Source organism: Enhydra lutris, unplaced genomic scaffold (genome assembly GCF_002288905.1).
Source record: "Enhydra lutris kenyoni isolate GAN:26980312 unplaced genomic scaffold, ASM228890v2 scaffoldscaffold86, whole genome shotgun sequence".
Lineage (NCBI taxonomy): Eukaryota > Metazoa > Chordata > Mammalia > Carnivora > Mustelidae > Enhydra > Enhydra lutris.
This window is the reverse complement of record NW_019154170.1, coordinates 2,200,929-2,227,781: the sequence shown is the minus strand read 5'-3', so window position 1 is coordinate 2,227,781 and position 26,853 is coordinate 2,200,929. Positions and strand designations below refer to the sequence as shown.

At 59.6% G+C, this 26,853-nt stretch overlaps 4 protein-coding genes across 12 annotated transcripts in view; 2 read left to right on the top strand and 2 right to left on the bottom strand.

The window, feature by feature from the left end:
* Nucleotides 1–286: 286 nt before the first annotated feature.
* Nucleotides 287–5,749, bottom strand: LOC111161769 (NADH:ubiquinone oxidoreductase subunit A11). The gene is made up of 4 exons (XM_022525705.1): nucleotides 5,547–5,749; nucleotides 2,042–2,134; nucleotides 1,827–1,949; nucleotides 287–467 (listed from the first exon to the last, which is right to left on the bottom strand). Exons 1-4 carry the CDS (start codon nucleotides 5,641–5,643, stop codon nucleotides 355–357), a joined length of 426 nt encoding a protein of 141 aa, XP_022381413.1. The 5' UTR covers nucleotides 5,644–5,749; the 3' UTR covers nucleotides 287–354.
* A 1,069-nt stretch (nucleotides 5,750–6,818) lies between these two features.
* LOC111161818 (vimentin type intermediate filament associated coiled-coil protein) lies at nucleotides 6,819–9,558 on the top strand. The gene is made up of 2 exons (XM_022525803.1): nucleotides 6,819–7,009; nucleotides 8,362–9,558. The coding sequence occupies exons 1-2, from the start codon at nucleotides 6,819–6,821 to the stop codon at nucleotides 8,678–8,680; spliced, it is 510 nt and encodes a 169-aa protein (XP_022381511.1). The 3' UTR covers nucleotides 8,681–9,558.
* Nucleotides 9,559–11,537: 1,979 nt separating this feature from the next.
* LOC111161817 (calcyphosine) lies at nucleotides 11,538–12,772 on the top strand. Its single transcript, XM_022525802.1, has 4 exons — nucleotides 11,538–11,997; nucleotides 12,072–12,249; nucleotides 12,391–12,597; nucleotides 12,671–12,772. Exons 1-4 carry the CDS (start codon nucleotides 11,729–11,731, stop codon nucleotides 12,770–12,772), a joined length of 756 nt encoding a protein of 251 aa, XP_022381510.1. The 5' UTR covers nucleotides 11,538–11,728.
* A 441-nt stretch (nucleotides 12,773–13,213) lies between these two features.
* The window catches only part of LOC111161669 (RAN binding protein 3), a 53,180-nt gene continuing 39,540 nt past the window's right edge, over nucleotides 13,214–26,853 (bottom strand). For 3 of the 9 annotated variants that reach the window (XM_022525452.1, XM_022525455.1, XM_022525460.1), the window contains 12 exons: nucleotides 26,596–26,661; nucleotides 25,782–25,874; nucleotides 24,685–24,803; nucleotides 23,432–23,551; nucleotides 21,385–21,488; nucleotides 20,091–20,169; nucleotides 18,842–18,944; nucleotides 18,212–18,336; nucleotides 16,574–16,694; nucleotides 15,295–15,437; nucleotides 14,695–14,875; nucleotides 13,214–14,589 (listed from right to left, as the gene is read on the bottom strand). In XM_022525452.1, the coding sequence (XP_022381160.1) occupies nucleotides 14,546–14,589; nucleotides 14,695–14,875; nucleotides 15,295–15,437; nucleotides 16,574–16,694; nucleotides 18,212–18,336; nucleotides 18,842–18,944; nucleotides 20,091–20,169; nucleotides 21,385–21,488; nucleotides 23,432–23,551; nucleotides 24,685–24,803; nucleotides 25,782–25,874; nucleotides 26,596–26,661 (1,298 nt within the window). In that variant the 3' untranslated portion in view covers nucleotides 13,214–14,545. The remainder of the gene's footprint in view (nucleotides 14,590–14,694; nucleotides 14,876–15,294; nucleotides 15,438–16,573; nucleotides 16,695–18,211; nucleotides 18,337–18,841; nucleotides 18,945–20,090; nucleotides 20,170–21,384; nucleotides 21,489–23,431; nucleotides 23,552–24,684; nucleotides 24,804–25,781; nucleotides 25,875–26,595; nucleotides 26,662–26,853) is intronic. The other 6 variants (XM_022525453.1, XM_022525456.1, XM_022525458.1 and 3 more) reach the window with 4 other exon arrangements.

The following is a 26,853-nucleotide window of genomic DNA, read 5'->3' as shown; positions in this document are numbered from 1 at the left end:
TGGGCCCTGGGTGTGTCTTCCACACGCTGTTGGCTTTGGGGGGGTGCCCAGAGACGGGATGGCCTGGGACCTGCAGGGGGGCTGCAGGGAGGGCTTTGGGGGCGGGGGGTGGCTGCACAGCTCCTGTCTTCAGGGCCCAGCCGGCGCCGTTGGCCCTGCCGGAATAAACCTGGAGGCCTTCTGTCCCGGTCCCCTGCCGGGCTGCTGCCGGCAAGTCACTGTCAGCTAGCCCACGGGGACGGGGCTTCACCCCAGAGAGCCGGAGGAGGGGAGGGAGACGCACACGAACAAGTATACACAGAATTTATTTCTCTTTGCTCCGGAACCTGCCCGCAGACCCAGCAGGCGGCGGGACTACACCTTGGGCGCTGCGACGAGCTTCCAGCCCTCCAGCTGGCCCATCTTGAACAGCGCGGCCGTCATGCCCATGTACATGCAGGCGGCGGCTCCGACCCCGTAGCTGTGGGCTGTCAGTCGGGAGGGCGGCGTCAGGCATGCGTGGGGCTCCCCCACAGCCACCCGGGAGCCCCAGGGCATGCCCTTCCCTCGAGATGTAGGGGACGGGGCTGTGGGCTCCTCGAGGACTAAGTCCGGTGACCCTCGGCTGAAGATGTGTGTGGAAACCCGGCAACCGAGGCAGGAGGGAAGTGGGAACCTAGGCTGTCGGTCTGGGTGTGGGGAAGGGGGCACCTGCGCTCGGTCGAGTCTGAGCTGGGGCCCTGGCTGCCGGTGCCGGGCCTGTATTTGCTCTGCGGATCGTGAAAGCCAGAGCACAGGGGGCCCCTGCTTGCCCGAGGGCTGTCGCTGGGCAGGGAGGCCAGCCTGCTGAGGGCAGGGCTCACCTCCTTGGCAGGTTGGGGGTGTGTGTCAAACCTAGAATGTGCAGACCTCCCTCCACCGTGCCCTCCTGCCTGACTGGAACCTTCCACCAAGCACTGGCCGGCTGGTGGGCCACAGCAGTTGCTAGGCCTGAGGCTGTGCGATGTGGAGAGAGCGGTGTCTGCTCTGGGTTCCCAGTGGCTCCGGTGTGCAAGGCTGGTGTTGGGTTCCCGGCCTGCCTCCCAATAGGGAGGAATGCTCTGCTGGTTCCCATGTGACCTCAGACCACCCAAGCCCCCTGAGCTAGTCCGCGCCTTTCTAGGTGGGCACGGGGAGTGTAGCTCCCCCACGGGGCTGTGTTTGGTCAGAAAGGGTTCTGGGTGCTGCGAGAGGGACAGCAACACAAGGACCATGCACGGTCTCCATGCTCGTGGGGCAGGGGCAGAGCCAGGCAGTGGCCTAGTGTTCTCTGACAAGGCGCAGCAAGGGAGGGCGACATGGAATGAGGGCAGTGGGGGTCCCAGATCACACACAGTGGGGTTTGGACAGTGACAGAGGGAGCTGTGCTGACATCTGGGGGAATAGCACTCCAGGAAGTGGGCATATCACATGCAAAGGCCCATGGGCAGACCTGGCCTGGCTTGGAGGAACAGCAGGCAGCTTGGGTGGCTCGTACAGAGCGAGCAAGGGGGAGAGGGGAGGAGGGGAGTGCAGAGGGGACGGGGCAGGTCATGCTGACCCTTGGGGGTCAGGCTGAACGCCACCGGGAGCCACAGGGAGCGGTATGGGCTTGGTGAGGTAGATATGCAGCAGGTGCTTAAGCAAGGTAGCTCTGCGTGTTACTGAACTGGCTGGTGCCAGAGGTTCAAAGTCACGGGAAGGTTTCACAGGGACTGCCCCCTCCTCTGCAGGGCAAGCGTCCCTCACACCTAGCCCCTGCCTGGTCCCTGGTCTGGGACAGAATGGGGGGTTGTGGTCAGTGAGGTCGGGGTGGGGGGCTCACTCACTGCGTGCTCCCAGGGTCAGGCCTCCGGCACAGCCTCCAATGAAGTAGTTCAGGGGGTCGTCAGGCTTCTCTCGGACCTGGGCGCTGAGGCAGGAGGTAAGGCCAAATATGGCTCCGATGGCGGCTGTTGGGGTGCGGGTGGGGGGGTGAGCGCTGAGTCAGGGCCCAGGGGCCAGTGCCGCGAGGGCCCCTAAGGAGCAGCCAAGGCCCGCTCACCTGCAGTAAACGTGTACCGCCCTGTCCTCGCCACCCCCTCCAGGAAGGAATCTGGGGGCTGGAGTATGACACTGTAGGCAGACGTGATCAGGCCTGTGGAACCAGAAAGGGGGAGGTGTGTCGGACCAGGGCCTGGGCGCTGAGACCAGGGTGCCCCTGGCTGGGGGCAGGCCCCTCCACTATCAGAGAAACCCTTTTTCCCTCTATCCCCATGGCCAGGAAGGAAGCTCCTCACACCATCCCTTCACCCAGGAAGGGGCTGTTCTGAGGTTCACCCAGGGTCCCACACTGGGCAGCCACGGTGGGATTCCAACCCCGTCTACTGCTCCAAGCCCTGGGCTCTCGCCCCCATCTCCGGGCCCCAGGCGTCCCTCCTCAAGGCCTGACCTAGGCCAGGGCCCTTCGCCCTCCACAGTGCACTGGTCCAGCCTGCGGCAGACACGAGAACAGGCCCGGCGGCCAAGTGGAGGGGCTGCTCTCCAGCCTCAAGTGGCAGCACAGACACCACGGCTGTGCCCCACTGGGCTTGGCGTCTGGGTCCTGCTCCCCACTCCCAGCCAAGGCTGCATTCTCCCATGGGGCCCAGGGCTCCCTGGAGGAGACTTGGCTCCCGGGGCTGCCAAGGCCTGCTACTCATCACCCTTGGGCCCCCTCCCTGCTGGCAGCTCGGGCCTGGGCCCATCCCTCACACCTGGCTATTCGGCAGCCGCCCACCCAGCCTCGACGCTCTGGTCAGCTTTTCCATCTCTGCTCGCCCTCGCCTCCCTGCCCAACACTGGCTCTTAGGCATGAGGGGCCTGGCAGGGGCTGGGCCTGGAGCTGAATACCAGGTGGGTGGTGAGGCCCGAGGCTCTGTCCTGAGGCACCCTGAGCAAACACTGGTCCGGGCTGGTGTGTGGGTCTGGGGTGAGGCCAATGCAAGGCCCTGGGCAGAAATTCCTCAGTGGGGGGCAGACCAGGGCCCACCTGGCTGGTTCCAAATCAACAGAAACAGCCCAACACAGAGCTCCCCATGCCCCAGCTGACCCTGCTCAGGCAGACAACACAGCCCTCCTCTCCCTGCAGACCTGCGGCATGGCCCAGTCACCACAGGGACCTCCCAGGGCCAGCCTGTCCCAACCTGTCTGCCAGCTCACATTCCATGCTAAACACAGACCTTGCCCCCACCATCCTAATCCCCGTGGAAGTCCTAGAACTGGGAGTGGATGACCCGGGAGCCCCCGATTATCCCAGGACAAAGACCGCCCCACCCCAACTGTCTCCTAGCAATCATCCAATACAGTCACCTACCACAGGTGTGGTCTCTACTGCCTCTACTGTGATCTCTGCTGCCTCAGACCTTTCCATGGCCCGCCATCACCCCGCAAAAGGCCCCCTTCCCAACCCCACCTGCTCCGGGCTCTCTATCAGCCTCCAGCAGTGACCTCGGGACACAGTGCAACACGCTCGGCGCCCCCGCCCTCCCCATCCCTCCCTTCCTTCACAGGGACTGCATGCTGTCACCCCTTGTCACAGTCACTGTGTGCTCACATTCATTCATCCATCCAGCACCCATCCATCCACAAGAGTCACTGGGTGCCTTCACTCATTCATCCACTTGATTCATTCAGGGTCACTGTGCCCCCCCCCCCCAGGGTGCTGAGCTCTGCGAGGCGGGTACAGGCTCCCTTTCCTCCAGGAAAGCGAGCAGGAAACAAGAGCGTTCTCTCACTGAAGCCTGAGGGGAGGCAGGGAGGTAAGGAAGGATCCAGGAGCCAAGTCCTGTAGGCTGAGTGGAGCTGGCCAGTGAGAGAGAATGCAGGTGGGCGCAGTGAGCGACACACACCCACACAGCGACACCCTCAAAGGCTCACGGGAGCCGGTGACCACCACAAATCCGAGCCGCCTGGCACGGACCTCTGCCAAAAGTCCCCACCCACACTCCCTCAAAGACCTTCCAGCAAGCCCCCCAGGACTCCTAACTCTCAGCAGCACCCCACTCCTGGAACATGCTCTGTCTCCCCCAACGGCCTCCTGGGACTTCAGTCCACCCCCATGGCCTGCACATTTGTGATCACACGTGCACACTCCTACTCACAAACACCAACATTAGCGTCTTTCTCAGTTCAAAATCCCTGAAACCACCCACTTCCCCAAATCTCCCCGAAGGCCCCCCATGCCCCTCAAGCCACTCCCCCCCCACTTTAATTCCCCTTTAGATACAACCATGAGCCTCCACAAAGTCCTGCCAGGCATTCCCCAATGTCAGCATCTTCCTAGAAGAATGTGCCAGAATAACGTCCCCCTGCACTGGTCCAATCCAGCACTGCGCAACCCTCTCCAAAGGCCCCCCAGAGACCCTGCCACACACCTCTAGTGTCCCAACAATCACCACTCAAGCAGATGCCACGTAAGCCATCCCCAGGGACTCCCCATCTACTCTCTCTCCTGAGGCCCCTCCACAGGGACCCTGCACGCACAGTCCTTGCCCCAGCCACCCCCAGGAGCAGATCAGCAGACGTGGATTTGCACACCGGCTCGAAAAGGCCCTGGGGTAGTTAACACACCTCCCTGACCTTCAGTTTCCACCTCCGAAAAATGGGCACGATAATCGTTGATCTCAGAAAAGGAGAGCAATGATTACCCTTAATCCCAATGCCTCCCAGGGGAGACTCAACTTCAGAAGCTGGAGACAGGGAGGTGGCCAAAACTGTCATTCCTACTTCTCAGAGAGACTGGAAGGGGCGAGACACTGAGGTGTCCCCTGCAGAAGAGTTCCAGGGCTGAGTCCCCTTCTGTCCTCCCAAGGCTACCCTTATAGTAGCCCTGGACCCATCTCACCTGTGACCTCCTCGGCACCGCTGCGACCCTTCTGGTGGTCTCAGTAAAGGCTTCAGATCACCCTAACCATCCCACTCTCCTGAACCCTAAAAAGACTTGATCTCAACGTTCTCAAACTTCTGTACCCGCCCCGAGACACACCAATAATTACCCATGATTCTCCTAAATACCCTCAACTTTGATAACTCTCCTGAATCCCCAGCTCCTTTGACCTCAAGAATGGCCTTCTGCCACTCAACGACTTCTCCAGAGCCTGGGGGTTCAACAATAACCCCCAAATCCCAGCCCCCCGCAACCGCTTCGGACGATCCCAGTGGCCAGCCTGTCACACGTACCACTTCCCGGTGTCCTCCAACCCTGCCGGACCTCCTTCACACAAGAGTTCCTCAGGGCCGCCTCAGACACCCCCACGACGACCACGTGTCACCCCGTGAGATACCCAGCGCTCCTGCCACCCCCTCCGACAGCTCCCAGTGACCCCGTGGCCTTCCCGCGCCCTCTGAATTAGTCCAACACCCCCACAGAGTCTATCTCGTACAAGAGCTCCCCAGCAACCCAGGGCCGCCCTAGACACCCCGGCGACAACCTTACACCACCTGCGAGACCCCCAGCGCCCCGGTTACCGCCCCCAGCGATTCTACGACCTCCCTTCATCCTCTGTCCTCGGGGCCCGGCCGGCGCTCACCAGCGGCACCACTGATTGTGGTGCTGGCGTAGGTCTTGCGGTGGCAATCGGTGCCATCGGGGATGTCCAGGTATCGCTGAAGAAGCGTCCGCGCCATAACTGCGAACCCCCGACCCCTCACCACACAAGCCCACCGGCTCCCCGCGCCCAAGGGCAGCAGCCGCTCGTTCTCGCGAGACTTCCTGGGCGGCGCGCGCAACCTCTCGGGCGCAGGGGTCGACAACAAGCGTGCAACTTTATTGAACGCCGCGGACACAGACACGGCGGCGCGCACGCGCCGAGTCGGGACTGGCGTCAAGGAAGCACGCGTGCATCCTCAGCCGACTTCATCAAGGAGAAACTGAGGTCAGCCAGATTCAGTGAAGGAAGAGCTCGGTAGTTCCAACTCATAAGGTCCTAGGTTAGGAAAGGTCGACTCCCGGAGGTGGGGCCTAATCCAGGGGCGGGCTATGACCGGTACTAGGCCTATCTCCAAGCGCAGATTCGGGTGCGGGGCGGGGCTCCACTTGATAGGAGCAAGATGTAGCCCTGGGGCGGGGCACAGCTCAAATGTGGCCACTCCCAGAGCCAGAATCTGCGTGGGGGCGTGGTCACACCCTGCCGGTCCCCAAGCAGGGCTCTGAACCGCGTGCGACTATTTTGGGGCGTGGCCAGGTTCGGGGGCGGGCAAAGGTACCGATCTCAGGGCTAGGGTTTTAGCGGGACACCAGTTGTGCCCACCTTGTGGCTGGCTTGTCCAAGCCCTGGGCCAGAGAATCTCCGCGTTAAACTTGAGGGCAAGGCCAGAACCGGAGACACGCCCCGAAAGGGACTTGGCCAATCCAGAGCTGTATATTTGCCTAAGGGGCGTGGCCGTGGCCGTTGGGGTGGATCTGAGAGAGGCGAAGCCTGGGGCGTGGTCAGGCTTTTAGGCCCATAAGACCCAGACCAAAGCTGGTGTTGGCTTCTCAGTGGGGCGGGGCCTGTCTCAAAGGAGGGACCAGTCCGGTTGCAGGAGCCTGAACGGGGCGCGCCGCCGAGGACACCAGCCCCCTCGGGGGCGTGGTCTGTCAGTACCTTGGCCAATCTTGGAGTTAGGCGGGGCTCAGGGGCGGAGTCTCGAGGTGCCGGGACCAGTGAGGGTGTTTGGGTTTGAGGAGGGCGCGACCCATCGTGTCGCGGCCAATCGCGCCGAGGTCCTGAGCGGGCCTCTGGGGGGCGTGGCCCACCGGGGGCGTGGCCCAGGGGCGTGGTCCGGGCCGGTTCCGGGCCGCCCGGGAGCGCGCCGGGGTCATGTCGGCGCCGCCGGCGCTGCAGATCCGCGAGGCGAACGCACACCTGGCGGCTGTGCATCGGCGCGTCGCGGAGTTGGAGGCGCGGCTGGACGCCGCGGAGCGCACAGTGCGCGCCCAGGCCGAGCGCCTGGCCCGCCACGACCAGCAGCTGCGCGCTGCCCTGGAAGAGCTGGGCCGCGCCAAGGACTGGTGAGGCCCGGGGCGGGCCAGGTGGACTTCTCTGAGGTGGGCGGAGGCGGAGCCGAGACTGGAAGGGGAGGAGAGGCGCGGGAACCGTGTGCAGTCCCGTGCGGGCTGGACTACTGGTGGGATCGGAAAAAACACCAAAATCCTCGAATTAGTCACTGGCACGTAAAGTTAAGAGGTATCACACAAGTGCAGATTTCTAACTTAGAGCCCACTTTTCCACAATGCAAAATCGGCTTTTTCCGAGTGGCGCAGGGGTCACCGACCTCCTAGGCACTGGGATCTATGGCAGGTTCTGGAGCAGAGGGGGGATGGGATCATACCAGACGTTTTTGAAGAACCCCTCTGGTTTTGAAGAGGCGCTGAGGATTGAAAGGGATGAGACAAGTGCTCGGGGAGGAGGGAGGTCAGGGGCCCGGTGGGAACGGAGCTGGTTGGATTAATTCATCCATTTTTACTGAGTACCTACTGTGTCAGGCACTGTGCTGGGCGCTAGAGCACACAAGTGAGACCTACGTAGCACAGCCCTTAGGCAGACACATCACTAGGCAATTACAACATTGGGTGGTTGGGGTTGTGATGGAAAGGCACATAGGTTTCTGAGCGGGCCTAGATGGAAGGCTTCCTGTAAGAGGAGCCATCTGGGGGCGCCTGGGTGGCTCAGAGGGTTAAGCCTTTGCCTTCCGCTAGGGTCATGATCCCAGGGTCCTGGGATTGAGCCTGCTGTCACGCTCTCTGCTTGGCGGGAGCCTGCTCCCTGCCCCCCCCCCCCCCCCCCCCCGCCTGCCTCTCTGCCTACTTGTGATCTCTGTCAAAAAAATAAATAAAAAATCTTTAAAAAAAAAAAAAAAAAGAGGAGCCATCTAAGCTGAACAACAACTAGGAAAAGATATAGGGAAAAAAGGAATTGCAGGGGAGCAATTGGAGGTTTTAGTCTGTTTTGGCTGCTGTTACAGAATGCCACAGGCTGGGGGGCTTAAACGACTGAAGATTTCTGCTCACGTGGGAAGTGCCGCAGACAGATTGATCCTGGCTTGCAGATTGTCATCTTCTTGCTGTGTGCTCAAAGGGCCAGAGAGAACTCTCTGGTGTACCTTCTTACAAGGGCGCTAATTCTATGAGGGTCCCACCTCCCAAAGTCTCCATCTCCAGATACATCACATGGTGGGGTGTGGCTAGGAATTCAACATAAGAATGTTGAGGGAACACATTCAATCCATAACAAGGGGGTCTTGAAGCAGTGGTGAGGAGCGTGGCCTTTATCCTGATGGGGAGCCCCGGGAAGTCAGGGGCAGGGAGGAGGAGAATCTCTGGTCCCCTCAGTACCGTAACTGCCCTGTCTTGCCTTCTGCCAGTGAGATTGCGGCTCTCCAGGAGCAGCTGCTGACCTCCGAAGCCACTGTCCACAGCCTGCAGGCTGCTGTACGCCAGAGGGATGAGCTCATTGGGCAGCTGCAGCCCCGGGCGGAGCTGCTGCAGGACATCTGCCGTCGCCGGCCACCCCTGGCCGGGCTGCTGGCCGCCCTGGCGGAGGCTGAACGCCTGGGGCCCCTGCCAACCAGAGACCCCAGCCACCCACTCCCTGGTGGGCTCAGTCCACGCCTTGCCAACAGCACTGGGGAAGAGGAGGACAGGGACCGCCTGCAGCCTGCAGTGTTTGGGACCACGGTGTGAGCCCTGGAGCGCAGATTACACAATGGAGACAGAGTTCCACTGCTGTGGGTGTCCTTGGGGGTCACCAGTGTCCCAGAGGGAGCCCCGTGACAGAGCCATAATCCTTTGCAAGCATCAAAACCTGCTAAAAAGTCAGATTTCAAACAGGCAGCCCAAGGCCCAAAGGCATATTTAGCTCCAATTTTTCTTTCTTTTTTTAAGATTTTATTTTTAAGTAATCTGTAGCTACACCCAATGTAGGGTTTGAACTTACAACCCTGAGATAAAGAGTTTTTTTTAAACAAAACTTTACATCAATCAACTTGTTGAAAAAATTGGCAACGTTTCACAAAAATCTGGATTTCTGGCTTCAGTCTTGGCCATGCCTGCTTGGATCTGAGCTCAGGGTACCCTCTTTAGCCAAAGTGTGAGGCCCACTTGGCTGCCCCATCTCTCTTAGGGCTGCATGTCTGGCCCCTGAAGCATCTGAGTTTGAGATCCCTCACTTGTGCAGGCGGATGGCGTCAAGTTTTTCTCCCCCTTTCCCCCCTGCCCCGATTTTTGTTCCTTCTGAAGCATCCCTCACCCCAGGATAAAGCTTTCTTATTCTTCATCCCAGACAAGAACTGGGAACCTCAAGGCTTGTGCCGGTTTGCACTGGTTATATGAAGATGAACTTTTAATCCTAGATTCTTTCCCCTAAGCCTGCCTGCCTGTCAACCTTTAACCCGGAAGAGGGCGGGGGGTGTGAGACATGCTGACATGCTGGCGGCCGGGTTGGGGTGCTGCCCCAGGGAGAGCTCAGGCATCCCTTTCTGCTGGCTGTTCCCTCTGCTTGGGACGCTCTTCCCCCAGATGTCACATGACCCAGTCCTTGTCACTCAGATCTTTGCGTATGGTGATCTCCGGGGGTGGGGGGGGGGGGGGAGGGGGCCTTCCCTGCCTACCCCTGCTGTTACCCGTTGTTTTCTTCAGGGCTTGTCTTGTCACCAGAGTGTAAGCTGCCTAAGGGCAGCACTCTTGTTCTTTATTCTTTATCACCAGCGCCAGGGGCACCCTGGGACCTCGGACCTCAGTAGGAACAGGATGGGGTTTGTGGGCCCTGAAGGGAGCCAGGGGCCCCCAGCACATCTCATGCGGCCCCAGCCGGTTCGGCTTTTCTAGCAAACAGCTCGCTCCTTTTGATATTCCCTGGAGAATCTATTTTTAAACTCCTTATTTCTATGCTGCTCTTCTCGGCCAGAGACGTTCAGGGTGCCTTCCCCCCATCCCCCAACCAAACCAGGGAACCCCGTGCCTTTCTCTGCGCAGCCGGGTCCCACGTCTTCTCGCCTCCTTACTCAGGGAACCGTCACACCAGGAACCACTGAGGGGCAGGGCCCATTTTGGCCTGGAAAGGTCGGGCGTCCGTCCCCAGCCCTCAGGATGGTGCTGCCGGCCTGCCTGGTGTCTAACAGTGACCCCTCAGTGCAGTAACAATGGCCCCATTTTCTCTGGGTCAATAAGGGGGGCTGCTTGTATGAGGGGAAGGCCGGCTGAGGCCTGCCTGAGTTTAAGAATAAATTGGATGATTTCCTCGCCTTGGTCCTTCCTCCTTTCTTCCTGTGTGGGGGCTGGAGAGGTGGCCCCGGGTGGGGTCCTGCTGGGCTGGGGGACACAAGTTATAGTCACGGGCACTCGTGTCTAATCTTTGCAGCCCAGACTTCCCCATTGTACAGCTATGGAAAGTGAGGCTCAGGGTGGTGAAGTCACTTGGCCCCGGGGTGGGGAGGGCCTGGGCCACTTCCAGTTTCCGGAGTGGTTACTGTTGACATTCTGATTCTCTTCAAATGAGGAGATGCGAAAGCAGAGTTACAATAACTGTGGTGATATTTTACATTTTTCTATGGGGAAAAAAAAGTGTGATTTTTATAAGCCTCATCAAAAACACAGTATTTGTGTTTGGAGTATTTCTCTGCCCACTCAAAGAGTTATGGACTGCCGTGAGCCACCAGAATGTCACTGCAGTTTCGCATAATGCTGACAGTGTCACATCCGCTGTGGCCTGACCCAGAGTGCCGGGCTGCGTGCGACCCGTGGACTGGTTTCTGACAGCAGCAGCAGCTTCCGACACCACCATTGTGCCGTGTCCAAGTCCAGGCTTTGAAAAGCCTCTGATGACCTCTGGGTCTCTACGGCAGATGGGTCCCCAAACGGGGCACGTGTTTTATTTACTTCCTGGAAATCCAGTGTCATTTTCAATCTTGCCAGTCGGTGGAACGCTCAGTCTGCGTCTCAGTCGGAGGCCTTCTGTGACGGTGGCCTCGGTGCTTCTTGGATGCCGTGGGGGGCCGGGGCCACTTTTTCATCTGGGACCGCAATGCCCCGGCTCCCCCATCTTGTTAGGAGCAAGACCACCAAGTGATGTTTGAGAACTGAAAAAAGCAACCACCAAAAGACCCACGTCGACAGAAACCCCACACTGGCTCTGGAATAAGTACCGGGAACTGCTTTGTCTGACTGAACGCAAGTACAATCTGTAAGACCGCTGTGTCCTGGCTCGGCCACACCGGTCTGAGCACCAGGACAGGGGCCTGGGCCGCCTCAAGGCTTCTGAACTTGGATCTCTCGGCCGCTTTGGCTGCTGCCCCTGTGAAAAGGGGCAGGGGACCAGTAGAGCCCAGAGAGGGGAGGGGAGCTGCTCCAGGTCACACAGGAATTGGGTCTTGAGCCTCCTTGGCATGGCCTTGCCTCTGTCTGGGACACTGCGGTCACTGTAGGGCTGTGGCCCGTCCCTCCTTGTTGTGGCCAGGAAGGGGGACCACCCCCACTGCTTCTCTGGGTCTGGCTCTGTCCCAGACCTGGGCACTGCAAGGCTGGAAGTGACCAGGGCAGTGTGTGGATGGTGGTGCCAGTGAGAGCACTGCCCTGTCCCTCTTGGTCCTGCCACTTTGCGCCCCCCCAAACCCCGCCCCGCCCCGGGCCGTGTCTAGAGCTCTGAGGCACTGGCACAATGAGGGTTACAGCTGGGGCCCCTCCCAGTCTCCTGAGCCACCATCCCTTAGCAACAGGCCTGCCAGGCAGGACGCGATGCCAATGCTGGGTAGAACGGGCAGGAGCCAGAGCAGTGGCTGTCTGGACTCCAGGACCGTTGCAGGCCAGGCGAGCAGGCAGGTGGACAAGGCAGGCTCGTGGCACCGGACCAGAGCCTGGTCGGCCGAGTGGGAGTCCTTCCTTGAACTCTCCCCCGGCCAGTTGCCCAGCGCCCGACCCGCCATGGATGCTGTGGACGCCACTGTGGAGAAGCTCCGGGCACAGTGCCTGTCCCGAGGGGCCTTGGGCATCCAGGGCCTGGCCAGGTGAGCCGTCCCCTTACACCTTCTTAACCCCTAGCCCCAGGGACCACTTTTTAACTGTGCCCCATATCCCTCAGGTTTTTCCGCCGCCTGGACCGGGACAGGAGCCGGACCCTGGACTCGGGGGAACTCCAGCGGGGCCTGGCTGAGCTGGGGCTGGTGCTGGACGTGGCCGAAGCAGAGGGCGTGTGCAGGCGCTGGGACCGTGATGGCAGCGGGCTGCTCAACCTGGAGGAGTTCCTGAGGGCACTGCGGGTGAAGCCCTTCGCCCTGCTGTTGGAGGGGGCGGGGGGTGCTTCGGTGGGCTTGCCGATGTCTGTGCTGACCTTGGGTGCCTGGGAGCCCCAGACTGGGGTGCACTAGACCCCCCCCAATTCACTCCCTGCTCCTTTCCAGCCCCCCATGTCCCCAGCTCGGGAGGCAGTCACTGCAGCTGCCTTTGCCAAGCTGGACCGCAGCGGGGATGGTGTGGTGACCGTGGACGACCTCCGGGGGGTGTACAGTGGCCGCGCCCACCCCAAGGTGCGAAGTGGGGAGTGGACCGAGGAGGAGGTGCTCCGCCGCTTCCTGGACAACTTCGACTCCTCCGAGAAGGACGGGCAGGTGGGTGCCCACAGACAGCCCCCCACCCTCCGCCCAGGTCTCTGGTCCCTGCTTAGAGCCTGTCTGTCTCCAGGTCACGCTGGCCGAATTCCAGGACTACTACAGCGGCGTGAGCACCTCCATGGACACAGATGAGGAGTTTGTGGCCATGATGACCAGTGCCTGGCAGCTGTGAGCCACACACACTTGCTCAGCCACACCCCCGCCCCCACCCCAGAGCATAGGCCCCCACCCTGGCCCCCTGAGCCAGGGCCTCGGGCTCAGCCCAAGGTGGAGGCCCCAGGACTGGCTGGATCAGGTCTTAGGACCCCAGGGAGCAAGGCTGTCTCTGTCCAGGCTATGCAGACCTTGGGCCTCACAGAGCCACTGCAGCTGCCCCCCCACCCCCAACCCCGGGAGCCAGCCAGCCCCTGGGCAGGAAAGCAAACAGCCTTTTTGTGAAGCAAAGCTCAGCCTGGAGCCGGCCAGTTTTGGAAAGCAGCCAGGTTTAGCCACCTGCCCGGAGTTGGGGTGTGGGGTGGCGGGGGGGCTTGGGGCCTGCAGACAGGCCAGGAGGCTCTGAGAGGCGGACGCTGTTCCTGGCTGGGCTGTCCGGCTTCTTCCGGAGGCCCCTGGGGCGTGCGGGAGGCCAGGGTTTTAGTTAAAAGTTTTAATGTAGTTCCCAAATACATTTCATATGACAATCTTACATAAATGTTCCAAAACACATGGGCGTTATCTGGTTTTACTTGTCACTAGTTGGCTAAGGCTTAAAGCAGAGAAGTGTGACTGGGTCTGCTGGGAGGGCCTTTGGTGTCTTCCCGGGGCCCAGGCTGCGCACGAGCAAGCTGAGGTGTGGGCGGCACAGCTGTGGAGACAGAGCCTTCTGCTCACCGACGGTGGGGCTGGGCACTGTCCTCGGAACATCCTCGGAGCCCTGTACACGGGGCCCTTCTTCACATGCCGCCCCAGGTGGGTGAAGGCCGGCTGGCTCTTGGCCACGCTCCTGTGTGTGCAGCGAGTGTGGGAGACGGCTGGTTGTCTGGAACCAGCCCCCCCCCCCCCCCCGCCCAAAGGCCCTGCTAAGTTCCCTCCTCTGCCTCTCACAGAGGCCCCTGGTCCTGGATGGTTTCGGGGGCAGTGACATCGTCCAGGGCTGGGCAAGGAATGGCCAGCAGCAAGAAGGTCTGTGCCTGGGCGCCAGATGATGGGTGACCGACATGACGGGGAAAGGCAGGGGGGTAGGTAGGGACCCTCCCAGGTCCAGTGACCCTGTTTTTAGATAAGCTCTCTGCACGTCTGAAGCCCAACCCCTCAATAACCCATGACCGGCCCTGGAGCAAGCCTGGGTGGGGAACAAGTCGGGGCCTGACCCCACCCCAGCACAGAGGCCAGGAGCTCAGGCGGGAGGAGGACGTGGCCCAGGACGGAGCTGTGCCCACTCAATGCACAGGAGAGTCTTAACCTCAGAAACCAAACACAAAGCCTTGGGGGAAAAAGATCTAAAAATACAAGCCCCGGATCAGAGTGTGGGAAACTGGATACGGTAGTTAACAGAGCATCCAGCAGGCCCAGTGTTTATACTCGTGTGGACAGACCCGGTGGCCTGGGCGGGCAGCGGCGGCAGAGAGGCCGGGACATGAGGAGGGGGGGTGAAGAAACAAGGCGTCCCAGTCCCAGTGAGAAGCCGTGACAAGTCTTAATGTGCCATTTCAATTCAAAGGAGGGGGAGGGAAGAAATGTTCTTTTTCGTTTTGCTCATCAATATGATGAGGTCTCGTGTCCCAAACCACATTCAGGCAGTTCCCGGGTCTGCTTCTGAACGGGACATGCGGATCCGAACTGTGGCCAACCCAGCGGGGAGTGTGGTTCCCGAGCCCCGCGCCTCCGCACTGCCGGCGGGCTGGGGCAGGCGGATGGGCAGACAGACGGACAAAGCAGCAGGCTCTCGGGCGGCCGGCTCCCGGCGCTATGTGCTTCCGGCCGTCTGCCCTTCCCCTTCCTCGCCGGCACCTGTGGGAAGCAGCGGCCTCAGCGTCAGGTCCCGGCCCTGGCTGGAGCCCCGTCCCCTGGGGTCAGGTTCCCCAGTCCCCGCCAGGGCCGGGACCGCTGGCTCACCGCCTCCAGAGGCCCCTGATGGAGCCAGGACGTCCTCGTCACTGTCGTCCTCGTTGGATGGGGCTGCCCCAGGTTCGGGGGCAGGCATCTTGGCTTCCTGCTCTTGCTCCACGCGGCTGCGCAGAGCAAGGATGCGGTGGTGCAGGGCTGCATACAGCTGGCCCGTGTCCTTGGAACTGGCCTGGGACAGGCGGAGGGAAGTGGCGGGCTGTAAGATCTCTTGGTCAGGGTGGCTGCTGCCCCCCAGTGATGGGATCCCATAGTCCCCGGTGGAGTCTGGGGAGGAGCCTAACCCTCTCTCCTCAAGCTCAGGGACAGTGGACCGAAGCTCCAGGTGCCCCCGGGCCAGTCCTTCCCAGGGACTCAGAGCTCGCAGCTGGGAAGGCCCGTGGTGATGCAGGCCCACTCCTGTCTCTCTTCCACGGACCCCTCTGGAAACTGGCCGGCCTAGAGGCCTCTTCCTTCACAACCTGGCCCACGCCACCGGTGCAGAGCACCCCCCGAGGGGCAGTGCTTACTGCAGTCCTGCAGGGGCCGGGCCGGGTACTTCCTCTCCCCAGGAGGTCGGTAGTAGCCTGTCCCGTCCCCAGGGCTACTCACGGAGATCAGGAAAACCTTCACGCCCTGGTCCTCAGTGTCCATGGCTGTGATGCGAATGCTTTTCTCGCTGGCCTTGTCGATCTGCATCTGGGCCCAGAGCTTGGTGTTGAGGATCAGCCGCAAGCTGCCCTGGGTCCGCATCACTGCGACGGACAAGGCCACTCAGCCCTGGGCCCCGACCCCCACCCCACAGCCAGCTAGGAGAACGGACATATTCTGGAAAGGAAAACACCACGAGGGCGAAACCCCGCAGTTCTCTCAAGGTCCACATAAGCTGTCCACCTGTCTGCTGAGCCCCACATGCTGGGGGCCAGCCCCGTACCACCCAGCTCCCTCATAGCCACGTCCGCCACGGGGAGGGTTCTGCTGGTCCACCCAGCAGGTGCCAGGATGGCGGCTCCTTTGGGGAAGGGGGATGATTAGGTGGGAGGCAGGGCCAGAGAGGGACATTTGGGGGCTGTGACACTGTCATGTGACACGCTGCCTAGAAGGCAGATGCCCCCTGACTGTCCCACTCACAGGCCGAGCCCCAGCCTCTACTCTGCAATTTTTTTAGAAAAAATGTTGAGGCCAATGGCTGCTTAGAGCTTCCAACAAGAGCGAGACAGAGACAGACAGTGGAGAAAAAGAGGGTACAGACCTTCTTGAGACCTTCTTCCTTCTCTGGAAGTATGTGTCACATCTACCCAAGGCCACGTCAGCCTGCCTGGTTTATCAGAGCCCATCCTCCCAGCAAGTGCCCTGACCCCATGGACATGGCGGTGACACCTTGGCTTCCCGCCAGCCAACTTCTCCCCACCTCAACCCGGGGCCCCAGATGCAGCAGCGTGGCCAGCTCAGGGAGGCTGCGGGTGGGGTCCTGGGCTCCCACTGACCACCCCGTGTCCACTCCCTGAGGCCCCTGCGCCCTGTGGGCCCACCGCTAAGGCACGCGTGGAGCAGCTGGGATGGGCTGGGGAAGGTGTGTGGCAAGGACCACAGGCTGTATGGGGCTGTTGGATTTCTTATTTTCCCTTTCCATCATAAAACCACCAGCACTTTAATTATTAGAAAACACGTTCAAGAGTTGCTAAGTAGGTAGTTTCATTTACCGTCACACTCATAAAGAGGACAGTCACGGAAGAGCTAGCAGCGAGGGCCTCAGGATGGGGCCCGGGCCTGCAGGCCACGGGTGCTGGGGCTCTCTGGTGGGGACCCGCGTGGGGATCCTGCCTTCCTGGGCCTCGGGAAGAGGTCTGTGCCATCCCGGGCCTCTGCACAGACACCGCGCTGCACTCACCTAGTCGGGACTGGAGCGTCCCGTCATCGGCCGATGCCATGTCATTGAGCCTGAGCAGCCCCCGGCCTCTCTCCACCCACGACTGCGAGGTCTTGTCAAAGACGAACAGCTTACACTGGATCTGGAACACAAGGCAGTCCTCCGAGTGAGCGGGGCCCTGGCTGGGGGGACGCCAGCGTGGACCCACTCCGGGGAGCCTCCGACCTGGCCTGTGTGAACTGCTGGGCAGGCCAGCCAACTCTGGCGCAGGGGGCGCGTCTGGCTCTTGGCCAGTTTTGCATCCTCTCCTCCAGCCAAGATGAATTTTACACTGTCCGAGGAGCACGAAAGCATCACTAAGGAACCGAAGATAAAAAGCAGATACCAATGAGACGGCAGCTCGCACTCACGAGGACGGCATCGAGAGCCGGGTGAGAGCCGGCACCGGGGATGGGGTGGAGCACCGAGCAGCTCACATGCCACTGGCGGGAATGACACGTGGCGTGGCTGCTGCTGCGGAAACACGTCCCTCACCATGTTACATGTGGAGTCGCTGTGCAGCCCAGAGACCCCCGTCCTAGAGCTCTACCCGAGGGAAGTGATGCGCGTCTGCGCACACGAGCCTGCACGCAGTGTCCACGGAAGCACGATTCACACTGGCTAAAAAGCCGGAAACCTCAATGTCCCTCTATGCACGTCCCTCGGTGACGCCCTGGGGACAGTCCCCGAGCCCACGATGCTCAGGGCAGGGACCAGACACAGAAGTCTGTGTGGGGCGTGAGTCCACAGGGCAACATTTCCAGAACAGGCTTCTCCACGGACGGGGAGGGGGCTCGTGGGGGCCGGGGAGGGCATTTGAGAGGTGACCGCTGATGGGGGGTTTCTTTTGGGGGACGAAAATGTTCTACTGTGATAGTGGTGGCAGCTCCCTAACTACGTGAACACGCTAACTACCACGGGACCGTGCACGGCAAAGTCAATTCCACAGTATGCATCTTCCGGCTCAGTGCACCGTTCGGCAGCCAAAGAACACGCGACGTGGACCCCAGCTGGCCTTTCACCGAAGTGTGCGGGTCTTCACCGAGCCGCGTCTCTGCTCACAGCGATTTCACAACCGTGCTGAGTGGGCAGGAACAGTACTTCTTGAAATGCTGCATCAGAAACTCTCCGATGCTCTACACACACAGGTCACGGACACACATGCACGCGCACAACAGCGCAAAGGAGATAAACAAGGCACACTGAAGCAGGAAGCAGAGGAAAGGCGGGACGAGTGTGGGGTGCACCCGGGATCCCAGTTCCCTCATAAAATAACACAGGGTGCCAGCATGACCAACATCACAGCTGTTCATTCTGGGGGCCCGATACAAGTTTCTCCCTGAACTGCCGAGAATGCCTCAAAACAGATCCTTCCGCTCCACACCAAAGCGAGACCAGAAGACCCTTAGGGCTCCGCTCTCAGAAGCCCCGCCACAAGGCCCCGGAGCATGGGGCACCGGCCCTTCCGTCGCTGCACGGGGAGGCCCCCATGCCTGGAGGACACAGGTCCAACCCCTCAGGTGCACAGAGAGGCTGGGGGCTACGGCTGGCCTCTCACATCACCACCGAAGGGCCAGGAGGCCCACCGCAGCCAGATGCCCCCGACCAGACCCGCCTCACCTGTAACACATTGCTCTCCGCCTCCTCCCCGGTGATGACTTCCACTTTCTCCAGCAAACACTTCCGTGCTGTTGCCTTGGTGTAGGCGGCTGCAGACTCGGCCAGGGACTCTGAAATGTTATTAGCTAAACGACATTGACTATTTACTTGCTGGGGGTGTGTGTGCGTGTATGTGTTCCTCACAGCAGGCAGAACAAAAGGGTTGCCTCTGTCTCAAGGGTGCCAGCTCCTGGGATGTGGAGCAAACCCCACACACACAGCGCTCTGGCCCAGATGCTGCGGGAGACCATCGAGGAGCCAGTTGCCAGCGTGGCTCCAGATCGCCCACGGCCACTCACTTGGTAGAGGATGGGGCACAGGAGTCTTCCCACAGAGCACTGAAGAGGAATTCCCCTTCCCCACCTCAGGGCAAGAAGGGAGGGGGACAGCCACCTCCACAACCCTATCCCCAGAGCCATCCCGAATGTTCTGTTTTAAGGAGGAGCAAGGGCCCTCTCTGCCCGCTGAAAGCCAGTGCCACGGCTTTCCAATTCCGCCCCGGTGCGGGGATCTCATGTGGCTACCAATGTGGCCGTGAGCTGGGGCCCGTGTCCCTCCTGAGCGGGGATGGGCAGTGCCCCTGCGACATACCTTTCTCGGGGGTGGCCTCCTGGGATGAGGACTCAGACCCGGACTCAGCAGCTGCATTTTCCCTGGTGGCATCTGAACTGACTTCATTGAGTTTGGGCGGGCTCTGCGGGGGACGGAAGCACACGGGGAGGAGAGCATGTGCGGGCGCTCTTGGCAGGCCGCCGCAGCACAACGGGAAGCCGGTCTGCCGGCATGTGCACTGCCTCCCAGGCAGAGGGCTTTTTCCTGCAGATGCCCTTTCCTTCCCGGCGCTGGGGACCCACCCAGACCCGGCAGAGGAGATCAGACAACCCTTCCCCAGGCGGTGGGTTCCAGCCTGTGGCTGTGTCTCCACACAGCGATCCTTGAGCACCATTTGGTGGTAAAACCTAGCAGAAAAGCACCCTCACGAAACAGGCAGCTCCGTCCTCCCCAATCTGCCCTTCTCCGCTCTAGGTAAACTGCCGTCCAAGTCCGCAGGTGGGGCCTCCCCTGACATCTCAGGGAGGTGCGTGCCACCAGCTGTGTATCTCTGGACCGTCTCGTTTTAAACAGGGAAAGGACTGTACTGACACTCGAGAAAAGCAGCAGGAGACCCCCCAAAGTGACACGGGCTGAGACAAAGACGGAAATAACAAAGCGGACAAAACGGCCCCTTAACCACACTCAAAATAGACATAGTGGGGTTCTACGCATTCAACAAGGAAAGAAAAGGAACAAAGATAAGGAAGCAGGCGAACAATTCTAGAACCCTATCCCAAGCTGGCCAGGCTTTCTGGGATGGGAGACAGCCTGGCCACAGTGCGTGCAGGAGACACCTGGGGCACTGCAGGGGCCCCTCAAGGCCATGTCCCCAGAGCGCTCTCCGTGCTGCAGCCTCATGGTCAGGGACGGGGGTGCTGAAGGGGGAGCCAAGGGATTGGCTCCAGAGGTGTCTCAGGGTGGTCTCAGAGGCACGTGGCTAAGGACTCTGGTCTGATGATTATCACTGCAGCTGGCCTCGGCCGGGAGGAAGCATGGCCCCTGACTTAAGGGGAAGCTGGTCCTGGGACGAGGCTTAGCTAGCCGGCGTAGAAGAAAGGCAGGAAGCTCGTACACCAGCTCCTAGAGAGCCTCCTGGTGCAAAACCCCTGCCCCCAAGTTGGAACTGGGTCTTCTTTCTCTTGCAACTGGAAGCATCCCCACTTTATAGAAGGCAAAGTGGCAGCTATATTCACATGTCCCTTGCCCTGGGGCCCCAGGAAAAACAGGCCCCATAGGGGCCACTCACCAGCACGCGCTCACTCATGTTCTGGCCAAATACGAATTTGTTGCTGGCGGTGTCGGCACTATTGGTCGAGTTGTCTAAACTGAAGAAAAGGCACGCTGTGGGTGTGGGGCTCCCCATGGGAGCAGGGCAGGCCGGTGGCACACTCGCCGGTGCTGCACACGCGTGTGCACGGTCAGAGTGGGTAAAGGCCAACCCCTGGTGCAGAAAGCACGGCTGTAGGCACTGCTCAGCCTCCCCTGTGGGGGACAGGCCAGGCCCTCCAGGGACAGGTGCTCACAAGACTCTGAGTCAGGCTGTGCTGACGGGTAAACAGACCTTTGGCTCCTACCTCCAAGGGTCCACGGTGTGTGGGTACTACATGACATGCCTGACAGCCACTTTATCATCCCCGACCTCCTCGAGGCTGGGGTCACATCGGGGTGACTGAGGACATCAGCTCGGGGAGGCTGATCACAGAGGTCGGACCAGGCACCACTTACTTCCCCGAAAGAACCCACCAGCCCCCTGGCCTGCACAAAGGAGGGCGCACCTCCCACCCCTGGACACTGGCAGTGACACGGGATGACCTCGGAGTTGATGTCACCATCACATTCTGTCCAGTTTAAAGTGTCACAGGTATAAGCGCATCCCAACTTGGGAAATGCTACAGTGCAAAAAAACGTGTCTTTCAAACAATATCCAATGCACTTTGCTCATCAAGGTCCGGGCAGCCAAGTGTGAGCTTGGTGACCACCGTTCATGTCAGGCTTCCCTGAAGTCCAAACCCATGTTCTATCCGGTCTGGCGGCCTGTCTCCTAGGCAGGGACATGCTTTCTCTCTGAAATACCCATGGGGCATCCAGGCCATCCTCGAGCACCACCACCAGCAGTGTTAGCCACTGGCGAGCCCAAATCCAGGGTAACGGGTCCTCATAGGTTAGAACCCGGGAGGTAACAGAAGGCAACCAACCAGCCACTGGCCCACTGACTTCTGCTCTGGGCATGAGATCCAGGTGACAGAGGTCACTCTGGGGGCCAAGCAGAACTGGGGTCCTGCCTTGCCTGTCTGTCGAATCGAAGCCTACCATCCTGGCCCCTCCACAGCTGTGCCCAGAGTGGGAATAAAGGGAGGAGCCGGGGAGGGGGGCGCAGGATTTTGGCGAAATCTGCTTCCCACCCCCCACCTCCATCCTGCCCCCCAGAAGGACCGGGCTGGCTCCTAGTCCAGCTGCTGTCTCCTCCCCGGGCCCCAAGCTCAGGGTGATGGACAACCCTGGGCTGCTCTGAAGCTGGGCACCAGGCCTAAGACACGCACCTGGAGCTGATATATTGAAGGAAATAGTTGGTCGCGGCTGGCGTTTCTGAACTGGGGTGTCCGGCATTCTCCATGTCAGCTACGTCAGTGTTCTCATGTGTTAGCTGGGAAACAGAGAGGCAACACTTACTGCTCAGACAACCGCTGTTCAGGACCTCTCTGGCTCCGCCCGTCTGCATACCCCCAGGCCACACCAGGCCACATGGCACAGCTTGTGTGTGTGTGTGTGCGTGTGTGCCCCCGTGCACGCACACGTGTGTGCACACAAGAGGTGGGGGGGGGCTGTAATCAACTTCACCATTTCTGCTTTTAACAGTCAAGATATAAAAACAGTTTATAAGGCATCAGGAAACTTTTTCTACCTTGTTGAAACAAAACCAAATCCTCAGGTTGGCATCTTACTGCCCTTTTCACTAATGCTCTGTAACGAGAGGTCATAAAACGCTTCCAAATCCGGTATTTTAAGGGGTTTATTATGAATATAATGAAAGCGCTGTTTCTTAAGGGCTTCTTTTATGCTAGCTAACTGCCATGTCAGCTCTGTTAAACGTACCACTGAATGGGATTCTCCTGGGAACGCTGAGAGGTGGGTATCGTCAACCTCGTCCTACGAGTGAGAGCAGAGGCTCGGGGTGCCAGGAAGTCGCCCCCACCCAGAAGGTGGCATGTAACTGTGAGGCCACAGATCACATGAGCCCTGGGCCTCTGTAAGATGTGGCCCCCCACCCCAATTTCAGGGCAGCCATCCCCCTAACCTCTAGGAACAGAATCGACCTGAAGTGCAGGCCAGGACCCTGCTCCCCAAAACGGGTGGATCTCAAGGCCGTTCCTTCTCCTGTGTCCTCCTCCCTGCAGCGAGCAGCCCCTAAGGGGCTCATTACTTCGGCTAAAGCCGTGCGACAGCAATGCCTATTTCTCACCCGTGGGACTGTGTGATTCTGTTGGACAGTGAGCCCTGGAGAAGGCAGATGGCACAGCCTGATGTTTTCCACGTGCCAGAGAGACTTCCATTCCCTTTCCTCAGCATCATGGACATCGGGGCTAGACCGCTGTTCGGGGGGGCGCCACCCTGATGTCACCCGGACACTGCGGGCTGTTGGGCAGCATCCCCGGCTTACGCCCACTGGATGGGTAGCAGTGCCCACACCCCAGTTGTGACAACCATAGATGTCCCCAGACACAGCCACTGATGTTGTCTCTCAGGCTTTTCAAGGAGCTCCTGCCAGATGAGCTGCTGGAAATGGCCCAGAGGGACGCTCCATCGTGGTAGCTGGAAAGGCAGTGCTGCCCCATTCAGGTCTCCCAGAGCAGCAGCGCACGGGGTCCTGAGCCCAGACCCCTGCCATTGCCAGATGCTCTCCACCCCTGCCTCGAAGTCCCCAGACTATACCAGTAGCCCTTGGGGGCAGCCGATGGAGAGGAAAGTTCTTTTTCTACCTGCCCTGCCTTAATAAAATAAGGTAATAATTCTCAATTAAGGGTAACTTTGTCCCAAAGGGAACCCTCAGCACTACGAAGGGACACTTTTGGTTGCCACAATGGTGGGCAGGGGGATACTCCTGGCACCTGCAGGATGGGGGTCAGGGACGCTGCCCAGTACCCTAGAGCACCCAGGACAGGCCTCCAACAGCTGAGAATGAACTGGTCTACACGTTTCTTAGTGCCAAGACAGGGAAGCCCATGAGTCAGGCAACAATCTCTCCGGCCACGCTGAAAGCATCAGGTCATGCTGTCTGTCTCCTTTGCTCCGAAGATGTGGGTTCTCAGGGACAGGCATGCTCGGCTGCCTCTCTGTCTGCTGCTCCCGGGAGAACGGGGGAGCCCGCCGGGGAGTGTGCCGGGAGTGGAGCAGTGCGGGATGGCGGGCATGCAACACAGGAAGCCACCGGAAGCACCATGAGTCACAGGACAAGCGCATAGGCACGGTCTTTGTCTCCACCTCCCGCCCTTTTGTAAGGAAAAGCGGAGTTCCTGTGGTTTAACCTGGAGGAGGCGGAACAGACCGACCCAGGAGTGCAAGCGCTCATTCAGGCCTCTGGTCACACACCTTGACTCTGTCCCTCAGGTTCTGCCCGAACACAAACGCCTGCTGTGCAACTTGCTCTTTTTTCTCACAGTTTTCCTCCTCACAAGTATCGCTAGACTCATTTTTCTGGGGCTCTTTCTCCTAGTTAGAAACACAAACAAGACGACAACTGAAAAGAAGTGACAGGTTAGCCCCGAGAAGCAAGACGGGCCATCTCTCGTCGTTCCATCTGCTCGCTGTGTCTCCTCTGGCACGGGTCCCTGGGCGGCTGGCGCTGCCCAGGTGCGGCCTGTCCTCGCATCACCAGGGACACCGGAGGCGGCGGGGCCAGGCCACTTCTCGGTCTCCCTCCAGCTCCCGGCCGTGCAGCAGACCCGCTGCGCCGGCTGCCCTAGCTATCCAAGTGTCCAAGTAGCAGCAGGTTGCAGAGATGGTCCCTAATTTTAATTCCGCTAACTGGTTTGAGGGGTGCGGGGCGGGGGTTTGCTCAGGGATGTTCTAAAAATGAACTGTAGCCTATCGTCTCCACCACGTGCGCTCCAACATCTCCGGGGGGCGAGGGGGAGGTGGAGGGTACAGAGCCTCAGGCAGCAGCTCAGCTGCCGAAACGGCTGAGGAGAAACACACACACATGCAACCTGGCTTTGTGTCCAGAAGCCTCGGTGCGGTGCTGCAGCTCGCACGTCAGATCTGCCTCTGCCCCCCCACCCCGCAAACGCAGGCTCTTCAGAACATGCCCCTCATTCTCCAGCTGCCGGGCACCACTACTAGAAAACACATGCTTTTGGCCTATGTAACCCAGAACCCTAGACTTTGCTCACCCCCCGCAAAAAAAAAAAGCTGAGCTGACCCCCCCGATAGATTTCTTGTTAGAACGGGCTCACGCGTATGAATCCCTGAGCTCTTCAGGTGTGGAAATGGGGAGGGCAGACATCTCTCCGTATAAAATGGCACAAGACCTCATCGATGGAAGCCAGTTCCCCAGACTCAGGGACTCCCCAGAGGCCGCTGGGCAGAGTGCCCGTCGGCCACCTGCAGCGGGGTGGTGCTGGGCCCGGGCAGGGCCGCACTCCGGAACAGCGGACAGACCATCCCAGGCGTTCTAACAACCATGGACATCAGCTGCTGTTGCGCACGCACACCGCTGAGCAAATCCAGAAAGCCTTAACACGCCTCCCACCCGCCCCCACCGTGCCGCTCAGAGCAGGTAACTGTCCACACACTCAGCGAAGCTCCGAGAAGTTTCACGAGCTCCCTGCCCAGCACAGACACACCTCAAGTGCTCGTGCCTCGTCAGAGGGACTTCTCCGTGCCGGGTTGTCGGGCGATGTCGCTGTCATGGCCCCTGTGCAGTCTGCTGGGATACTGACCCCGTTGGTGCCGCTGCTCGGGACTGCAAGGACAAGAGGACAGCAGGGGGGGTCACAGGGGTTTAGCATGGGACCTCGAGTGCTCCCTTCTACCATTTAGACCAATAGTGTAATTTCTCCTTTTTAAAGAAAATTCTTGCATTAAAAAAACCCAAACGAACCCAGAAATAAAACCTGACAGAAATGAGAGTATCTTATTGCTTATTCCACAAAGGAATTTTCAGTGGACTTAGAAGCGATACTGCTAACTAAGGTAAAAAAGAGAAAAAGAACATATATTGAACAAGGAACAATTACGAGTTTTAGAAAACACGGTTTTCCTCGTAACATCTCGAGTCTGCGGACTTCTCCCTGTGACTAGCTGGGGTCGTGTGGCACACGCACAGTTCAATCTGGCTTACTGGCCAGCAGAGCATACCAGAAAGCTTTCCTGTTGGAACTCTTTAGAGAGAACTATTTCCCTCATGCGGGATGTCGATTGCTTCCGACGAAGAATTTTTGAATTACAGGGAGAGACCAGGAGGAAGACAAGAAAAGCTCATGAATATTAAGAAATTAAGGGTCCAGTGAGCACCACGAGCTGTGTGGAGACCAGGGATATACGGCGGGAGAGGCAGGGCTTATGGATGGCAAATCAGGTGAAACTGCACACATGACCCGAATGACCCTTCACGTCTCTCGCACACCCAGGGCCGACTTTGACCTGCAAACTTGCTGGGACGGACTGCAGAGACTCGGGAGGGAGCCCACTTTTATGAAGCCAGCGTGTGCAGAAAGCATGCCAGTCACCCTGGCCTGGTGCCACAGGGAGACGGTGGGACCACGCTCTGTCCTCCCTGGGCTCACCGTGGACTTAAGGAATTGCTTCCCCGGCTCTATTTCTGAGTGCATTCAGCAGATATGGCCGAAGTCACCTGTGTCAAAACACAGCTGTCCCGTGCCCGCTTCAGGAATGCTCTACACCCTGCCATGGGGGCCTGGGTGCCAGGGCCGTTTCTTACCAGTCTGTGAGAGTGCCTTTGGCTGTGGGGCTTGTAACACTGCCGGGCGAAGCACACTCCGCTGTTGTTCCTTGGGCTTCTGGCTTGGCAGACCTGAGAACAGAGGTTGGCTTGCCTGGGGCCCTTGGACCTCGTGGGCAGAAACACACAGCCCCGTACTGGCTCTCAGGGGTTTTCCAGAAATTAATTCAGTGAGTACAGTAATGCTACAGGGGGAAACCAAGGGACAGCTGTCCTCACGCATTAAGTGCAGATGGTACAGGGAAAGCAGAGAACCACAGGCAGCCCCCCAGAGCTTAGGACTCTGCTCGGGCTCACATAAAAATACCCTTTGCACCTGCTTTTCCAAGTGCCACGCCGAGAAAATCCATCTGCCAAACACAGATTGGGCAAGAAGCACAAGAGAACGCTTCCAACTCTGCACCACTGCCAGGCCCTGCTCCCCAGCGGCACGCCACTGGATCGTGGCCACTCTGCTAATGAGGCCTTCTCCGTGGCACGCTAGGGCCGCGATGCTCGGGAGACACAGCCTGAACCAAGTGAGCTACTGCTGGGCACAGAGCCCCACACCAAGCCAAGTCTGCTCCCTCCCCACCCACCCTCATCCTCGGTGGTGGAGGGCTCACGGTGGGGACAATCTCCTTGGTCTGATGGGCTCCTGAAAGTGGCTTTTCAGGGTGCATGCACCAGGGAACTGAGCCGACCTAGAGGGCAGGCTGAGCCCGGAGCATGCCGCCCGGGCTGCCTGCATCAGGCAGCTAGGGTGTGAGAGAGACAGCCCTTTCACGTTCCTCCTTAAAAGGTGGGCACCTACCTGCGCTGGGTGCCTGGCCGTGGATCAATGTTGGTGGCTTCAACCGGAATCCACTGCTCTTTTCCTCTACAAGCACAAGACAAAAGATAAAAAGCAGGCCTGCCTAGGCAGTAGCAAAGCTGAGAGGGTCAAGGGCAGGGGAAGACTGTGGTCTCGACCTCAGTGGCCATGAGCCCGGAGAACCAGAGAAATGTTTCCAAGTTAAAACAGAAACGCAGAAGCCCAGTTCAACCAACGAAGGTTATAAGGCAGCTTGGA

Excerpts from the sequence above, each read along its gene's own strand:
- LOC111161769 (XM_022525705.1), bottom strand. The coding sequence starts at position 5,643 with ATGGCGCGGACGCTTCTTCAGCGATACCTGGACATCCCCGATGGCACC. Across the intron at positions 2,135-5,546 it reads CACAATCAGTGGTGCCGCTG|GCCTGATCACGTCTGCCTAC; the intron begins GTGAGCGCCGGC and ends CTGGTTCCACAG. Across the intron at positions 468-1,826 it reads CCTGACCCTGGGAGCACGCA|CCCACAGCTACGGGGTCGGA; the intron begins GTGAGTGAGCCC and ends CCCGACTGACAG.
- LOC111161818 (XM_022525803.1), top strand. The coding sequence starts at position 6,819 with ATGTCGGCGCCGCCGGCGCTGCAGATCCGCGAGGCGAACGCACACCTG. Across the intron at positions 7,010-8,361 it reads CTGGGCCGCGCCAAGGACTG|TGAGATTGCGGCTCTCCAGG; the intron begins GTGAGGCCCGGG and ends GCCTTCTGCCAG.
- LOC111161817 (XM_022525802.1), top strand. The coding sequence starts at position 11,729 with ATGCCAATGCTGGGTAGAACGGGCAGGAGCCAGAGCAGTGGCTGTCTG. Across the intron at positions 11,998-12,071 it reads GGCATCCAGGGCCTGGCCAG|GTTTTTCCGCCGCCTGGACC; the intron begins GTGAGCCGTCCC and ends CATATCCCTCAG. Across the intron at positions 12,598-12,670 it reads CCTCCGAGAAGGACGGGCAG|GTCACGCTGGCCGAATTCCA; the intron begins GTGGGTGCCCAC and ends GTCTGTCTCCAG.